Below are 7,608 nucleotides of genomic sequence, written 5' to 3'. Positions count from 1 at the left end.
CAGCGCAAGGAGGAGGTTCCCGCTTTCCCTTGCGCGCAGCTGAAGGGCGCCCCCTCCCCAACCCCCAGTTCCCCACGCGGCGCGCTCCCGCCTCCTTCCCATGCCCCGCGTCCGCTTGGCGCAGCGCACGGAACCGCAGCGGGGAAGAAGGGAAGGAAGGAGAGGCGGAGCCGGAGCTGGTGACATCACGACGGCCCCCCTTTAGGAGCCCGCCTTCCCCACTCCCCCCCCCCCAAGTTGTGAGGCGAACCGGGGGGGGGGTGTTGTTAATGAAAACGTCTGCTGTACTCCGCCTCCTTCCCGGCGCGCACTCGCTCGCCTTGCACTATCCTGCCAAGGAGTTGGTTGCGCCGCGCGCGCGCGCGCGCCTTCCAAGCTGGGCGCCACCTCTCCGGCTCGCCCGCCCGCGCGTACATACAGACACGCTCGCTCGCGCGCAGGTGTTGCCCTCTCCAGTCTCCGAGCTCTTTTGCGCTCTCCTCTCTTTCCTTCCCCTCGCTCTCTCGCCCGCCGGCCGCGCTCTCCTCTCTTCCCTCCCGCCCGGGAAGCCGGAGGACGGGCTCCTTCTCGGAGGAGGGGCCGGGGGGGAGGAGGAGGGAGCAGCCAGGAGGAGAAGAGGAGGGAGGTTCCCCGTTAGCAACAGCGCCGCCGAAGCCTCCCCCCCCCCCTCAGCCAGCGCCGCCTTCCCACGTGAAGAGCCGGGAAAGGCCAAGCAGCGAGCGGCAGCAGCGCCCCGCCAGCCGGCCAGCCAGCCTGCTTGTGGAAGAAGACGAGAGCCGCGGCCCAGCCGTCGCAGACCCGCTCGCCGCCTCCTCCGCCTCTGCCTGCTCCCCTCCTGGCATTACAGACCCTTCCTTGGCAACCCTTTTCGGCGCCCTGCTCTCGCCTTCCCTTTACGCACAGCTCTCCCCCCCCCCACCTCTCATGTGACCTTTCTCTAGATTCCCCCCCTTGCAATTGTGTGCACCTCCCTTTTTTCCCCACCCCAGTGGAAGACCTCCCTCTCCCCCCCACTCTTTCTCTCCCCCAGCCTTGCATCCCCCCCTCCCCGTTTCAGCGCAGGCTTCCCCCCTCTCCTCTCCATCTCTTGCAATTGCTCCGGCTCCATCCTCCCACGCCTCCCCGCTCCCCCCCCTCCCCCCGCATCTCCCGGCAACGGGATACTCCGATCCACTTTCCCCTCTCATTAGGAGGATCGCCTCTCCTTTCACTCCGTCCCCTCCGTTTCGGCTCTCTTTTCCCTTTTCTCCTCCTCCTCCCGCTCCATAGTTCAGGCTCTCACTTTGATTCTCTCTCCTGCCTCCCCCCACTTGTTCTTCGGAGCCTCCCTCCATCTCTCCCCCCTCCACCTGCTTCTCCCCTCTGCTCCGACCCCTCTTATTTCACAACAATTTTCGGGAGGTGGTGGTGGTGGTTCTGCCTCGGCTTGGAGAGCCGGGGAGGGGGGCGCCTGGCTGTAACCCCCTCCCCATGCCTCTGACGCCCGCCCGCCTGCCTGCCGGTGTTGGATGCTCCAAGGAGGAAGCGGGGAGGCCTCCCGGCTCTTTCTTCTGGGGGGTGCGCGGGGGGCCCGAGATGATGACTTGATGCTTGGCTTTGCCATGGATGGGATGACATGCTTCATGGTTGCCTTGGTCACGCTGCTGCTCTCTTGCCCGGGTCCACCTTGGTGCGTTGCCCGCCGCCTGGTGCTTCCGACGGGTCTCCCGGTTCTGCTGCCTCTGCTGCTGTCTCTGCCGGCCTCTCTGGCTTCCCCGGTAGCAGGTAAGGGGATGCGGGGAGGCTGGCTTCAGTCCTGGGCGGATGCTACCTGGCGTCTAGGTGCTACTCTCAGGCTTCTTTTGTTGGGACCCTGGAGGCCAAGATAAGCTTCCCTCTGGCAACCTCTTGCAAATTCTCCTGTTTTGCGTTGCCAGGATATGTTGCAGTTGGCCACTTTTTAAGCATCAACCCTCTCTGTCTCTTCTTTTAGTTGTAATTGTGTTTTTTCCCCTTCAATAAAAAGTGCCCCCCCCACTCCACTTTAGTGGTGTTTTGGGGAATAGCCAGTATAATGTTAAAAGATGTGAAGACAATGAAACCTGACCAGCTTCTTTTATTGTGCTGTGTGTGTGTGTGTGTGTGTGTGTGTGTGTGTGTGCGCTTTATGCACCACATAAAAAGGGAGTGTGTCATTTTGGGCACATTCTGTGCACAGAGATATTTTTCTGGATGTTTTTATCATTGAGCATATACAAGTAAGCCAGAGCAATCTTTTATTTTTATTTAATGAAAGACACTCCTAATAACAAACTCATATATTTTTTAGGGTTACATAACTGAACACCCCCCTAGCAAAAAATAAATAAAAATGTAGCAGATGGGTCTATTGGAATTGAATTAAAATATAAGAATTGTGCTCCACTGTAACTTGAAATGGGTTTGGAAATAGGGTATCCAGTCTTCTATGACGTCATCTGAAAGCTGATGTACGGCTGAAGCCCATTTGAGATTTGCTTATTTCTGGGGAATGGTGGAGTATTTTTTTTTTTTTTTTAATATGAATGATTTGGCACTTTTGAAGGTTTTAGTATTAGCTTGTAGTAGCATTTCTAGGATTCCAGATATATTCACTGGGAGCTCAGTGTGGAACCGCAGAGTTTGGAAATGAGGAAGGTAATCCACTATACAACTTTGTAAGACTAAACACTGCTCACTTCAGAAAAAATAAACACCATGTAATGGGTCTGGTTTTTCAATTGAAACAATAACTATTGTGCTTTGTTAGTATTTTTTCAGTACTTTGAAATTGCAGAGACTATTTTCATCTGATAATAGAAAAATATACAGAATTATAATGCAGTTGCTAAATTGCAGCAAATGGTTTCCGTATGCAGACATCCACTTGTAGAAGAACCCCCCTTTCTTCTATTTGCTCTCTTTCTAAGAAAAGGAAAATGTTATCCTAAAGTTCACAAAACATAGTTGAGAGAGCAGTCACCACCTGCTAGTGTATGCTTTTGTTGAAATCAAGTTTATCTCTTTCTTTTTTTATCAAAGATATTAATAAAATAGTACATCATAAATCCTTTTTTCAGCAGCCATCCAGAGAAATAACTGGAAAGAGTAATTTTACCATTGACAAAAGCTTAATTTCTTATTAATAGCCAAGCAGTATTCAATATTTTTCATTTTGGTCATCTTTTCCTGTCTTAGGCTGCAGCCCTAACTTCAGTTACTGGGGAGTAAGCCTCACTGAATTGAATATGATTTACCGGTACTTCTGAATGGATGTAGTTAGAATTGTGCTGTTACTTCCTTAGTATTTGCATTTTATCCATGGAAGCTAACCAAAAGAATGACAGTAAGGGAAGGGACCATTCCATTAATCTTACTGGCCATTGAACTGGGTCAAACACAAGGTGAAAATCAGAGGTAATTTTGACAGATTTAGCATGTGGACTAAATAAATGATACATCCGTGTATGGCTATATTGGAGTTAATGGTTTTCAAGCACGCAAGTGAGATGTTCAACATCGAAGGTGTCATTGGAAATATACTGTTCATTAGGAGGACACAGCTGACTTTTCCTATTTCATTAACATCAACTGGAAAGTATGACAATGGGCATATTCATGATTGTGGCATGGCTCTTGTTGCTAACGTTGTCCAGCCAGATGATACGGGGAAAAGCCCTGTGAATTTTTTTAAAAAATGAAGTAGCCTCTCCAAAGTCATAATGAGGTTTTTAAAACGTAATTTTGGTTTCTTGGTCTTTAAAACATAATGTCAGTGTTAAAAACTTCCCTTAGATACAAGCAAAGCATAAGAATTTCTCAGCAAAGGAAACTCTGACCTCTGAATTGTAGATAATCTATCTGCACTCTTATTCTTGGAAAGTGTGGAGTCCCTTCAGCTTGCTATACTGTTTATATCTGAGCGCAATTCAAAATGCAATTTTCGACCCTTAGGTTTTGACCTAAACAGCTCAGGCTTAGGGTATCTGAAGGACCTCTTAATTGTATACTCTGCCATTTAATATTTTAAAAGGGAACTGTGCACTGTATGCTACCACTAATAGAACTTGGTAGGTATATGAGATCAGACCTTCTCTACGGTTGATCGTAAGCCAGGGATGAGGAACCATTAGCACTCCCAGATTTTGATGGTTTCTGTCTGCCTCGACCAGTACAACCTGTGTCAGTGATGATGGAGGTTGCAGTCCAACAACATCTGAAGGAGCATAGGCCCCTTGCTTTAGGTTTTGCCTCTCTTCCCTAAGAGGTGCAGTTGTCCTCTTCACAGTGAACGATAATTTTAAACAATGAAACATCATAAAGTTATATAAGAAATACACACACCATACAGGCCAAGAGCAGATAACCAAAAGCAAGTGAGCTGGTGATGCAAGAGCTTGCCAATGCTTGAGCGAACAAGGATGTATTCCGTTGAATGCCTTGTATAAGGAGGAGGAAAGCTGAGGATCACCCCTCTTCAGCAGGTTGTTTTCTGATATTTAATTCCTGAAGTTTGTATGCTGAAGACAATTGACCTCCTCACATGTTTTTCCAGGCCAGGGATGAGGGAACATGGGGGGCTACCCTGTGGTTTGACCTCAGCTCTCATCACCCTGACTGTTGGCCATGCTGGTTGCGTTTGATGGACATTGTAGTCCAAAGCATCTGGAGGTCACCAGGTTGGGGGTGGTAGCTCTAGGCACTAGGCTGGGGAAAATTGGGATGGGTTGGAGCTATTGGGGAGGGAGAAGGCTCGGCAAAGATAATGGGTCTTGGGCTTCTCTTTGATGGTTGTAGGGATTTGGGCTGTACCATTTCTAGAGAGAATGGAAATGTATCCAGACCTTTTTGAAAGACAGTGTCGAGGCCAAATGCAATCGGAGAGTATGGCAATATTTAAAAATATATTTTAAATTTTAATGTGTGTTAACCATTGCATACATATTACTGTTGCATAAGGTGGAAATAGTTCTTATTTCTTGCATAGAAAAGATGGGTGGTGCTCCTTTTTTAAGACTTGTTAGGTAATTTATGTCTTTCAGAGTTTGCCATGCATTGCTTTTGCAAGCCATCCCTCTTTTCCTATGCATCCAAGAAGTTCCAGCTTCCTTTGTCAGCTCCGTCTATTCTTCCTGATTCTCTTTTAGTCTCCTTTACCAGAACGCCTGTCTCCTTTCTTCTTGATATATCAAAATTTACTTCTCCACCGACAGTGTTCCTGCTGCTGTGCAAAGTCTGTTCTCTGTGCTTGTGCTGTCTGCAGTGAAGACAGGTGTGGGAACAGTGGAGCTAGAGAGCTGGTGATTTGTGGGCAGCAAGGCTGGATGCACATGGGAAGCTGATATGATTACCCCTACCTCCACGAAAGCAGTGGGTTGTATCCCTCTAAGTTATCCTCTGAGTAGACCCATTAAAATTAAAGGAGCATAAGAACTGGTGGTGCATCTCTTAGTAGCTGCTTGAGCGTTGATATGAAGAAAACAAGAACTCCCAACTGTTGAAGACTGTGAAATAAAGGGGAATTGTATAGATGGTTAAACTAACTAATATACTAATGAAAAAATTCCTTCCAGTAGCACCTTAGAGACCAACTAGGTTTGTTATTGGTATGAGCTTTCGTGTGAATTCACACTTCTTCAGATACGCTGAAACAGAAGTCATCAGACCCTTATACGGTATATAGTGAGAGGGTGGGGAGGGGTATTACTCAGAAGGGTGGTGGGAATGGGTGATTGGCTGATAGGTGTGGTAAACCTGTTGACGACTGTTACGACTGCAATTGGTCTTACAGGAAAAAGCAAGGGGTGAGATGGCTAAAATAGCTTTATCATGTATAATGAGATAAGAATCAAATGTCTCTATTCAGACCAGGTCTCTTCCTGGTTTTAAGTTTGGTAATAAGTTGCAATTTAGCAACCTCTCTTTCCAGTCTTATTTCTGAAATTCTTTTGTCATAAGACAGCTACTTTGAGATCTTGTATAGAATGTCCTGGGAGATTGAAGTGTTCTCCTACTGGCTTCTCTGTCTTGTGATTCCTTATGTCAGATTTATGTCCATTTATCCTTTGGCATAGGGTTTGGCCTGTTTGTCCAATGTAGAGAGCTGAAGGGCACTGTTGGCATTTGATGGCATACACAATGTTAAAAGATGAGCAATTAAATAGTCCTGAGATGGTATGCTTGATGTTGTTGGGGCCAGTAATGGTATTGTCTGGGTGTATGTGGCAGCAAAGTTGGCATCTGGGTTTATTGCAGGCTCTGGTACCAGTGTCCATGTTAACTCTGGTTGTTGTATTATTGTGGATCAGGAGTTGTTTAAGATTGGGTGGTTGTCTGTAGGCAATGAAAGGTCTTCCTCCCATAGCTTGAGAAAGAGAACTGTCATTGCCTAGGAGAGGTTGTAGATCTCTGATGATGCGTTGAACTGTTTTAACTTGGGAGCTGTATGTGATTAGTAGTGGTGTTCTGTTATTTTCTTTTTTGGGTCTGTCTTGCAGCAAGTTCTCTCTGGGTATCAGTCTGGCTCTGTTGCTCTGTTGTTTAACTTCATCAGGCGGATATTTTAGTTCTAAAAAGGTTTGCTGTAGATCTCTTAGGTGAGATTCTCTCTGTGGAGTTGGAACAGATGCGGCTGTAACGTAGGGCCTGGCTATATACAATGGATTGTTTGGGATGGTAGCTAGAAGCATGTGGATATGTTTGTCGGTCAGTTGGTTTACGGTATAAGGTGGTGTGTATAAGGTGGTGTCTATATGCCCCCAAAAATGTATTTCTTGCATAGATTAACAATGAACCAATCTATGCAAGCAATACATTTTTTGGACCCTACTATAAAAACACAGGATGGGCGTATAGACACCACCTTATACCATAAACCAACTGACCGACAAACATATCTACATGGCATAAAAATAATCTGATTTAGATTCTCCCCTAGTTGCTTTTCTTTGTTATGTGGTATGCTCAGAGAGAGCTATATCCCAGACCTTACCAAACCAGTAACCAAGTGAGGAAGGTGAGGAAGAGTTCCATTGACTGGCTATTGCTATTCTTGCCACAACTAGTAATAGAAAGACCAGGGTGTTCGGAGATACTCTGGTGTCTGCATCGCTTTCTGTCGAAAGCAAGGCCAAGAATGGATCTGGTGTTACTGATTGCTCTATGATTTGAGAGATAATGGTAAGAGCCTTTATCCAAAAGCTCTATAAAACTTATTTGATGTATTGGATGAATATTGATGATGATGATGATGATGATACAAAAGAAAAAAGGAGGAGGAAAAAGTAAGGAACATAAGATTGTCATAGCTATTAATTTTAATGGGTCTGTACTGAGCAGGAGTGTTGGATAAAGCCCAGTGTGTGCAGATGTTGTCCTACTGTAACTTAAGGATGGTAGTCTAACTCAAGAAGATAGGAGGCAGGAAGATATGAGGCACCCAGTGTGTTATGTACAATTGCAGCTCCTTCTTTAAGTACCCTGGCCAAGAGGCAATCCAAATCTACATTCAACAAGAAATCTGAGATACTCGGAAGCCTGCTGTAGTCTCTTTGATGGGGTGCGTGAGTTTATGCTAATTTTCCAAATATTTTTATTTTCTGTTAACCTAAA

The 7,608-nt window shown here is 46.3% G+C and overlaps 1 protein-coding gene across 5 annotated transcripts in view; it reads left to right on the top strand.

Annotated features, from left to right (window-relative positions):
* Nucleotides 1–331: 331 nt before the first annotated feature.
* Nucleotides 332–7,608, top strand: part of KIAA1549 — a 116,619-nt gene continuing 109,342 nt past the window's right edge. For 2 of the 5 annotated variants that reach the window (XM_083699794.1, XM_083699793.1), the window contains exon 1: nt 336–1,764. In XM_083699794.1, the coding sequence (XP_083555920.1) occupies nt 1,509–1,764 (256 nt within the window). In that variant the 5' untranslated portion in view covers nt 336–1,508. Of the gene's footprint in view, nt 1,765–7,608 lie in introns of all 5 variants that reach the window. The other 3 variants (XM_083699795.1, XM_083699791.1, XM_083699792.1) reach the window with 3 other exon arrangements.

The sequence above is a fragment of the Podarcis gaigeae genome (assembly GCF_964106915.1).
Source record: "Podarcis gaigeae genome assembly, chromosome: 10".
Classification (NCBI taxonomy): domain Eukaryota; kingdom Metazoa; phylum Chordata; class Lepidosauria; order Squamata; family Lacertidae; genus Podarcis; species Podarcis gaigeae.
Note: the sequence above shows the minus strand (reverse complement) of the source record. Positions and strands in the feature narration are given on the sequence as shown.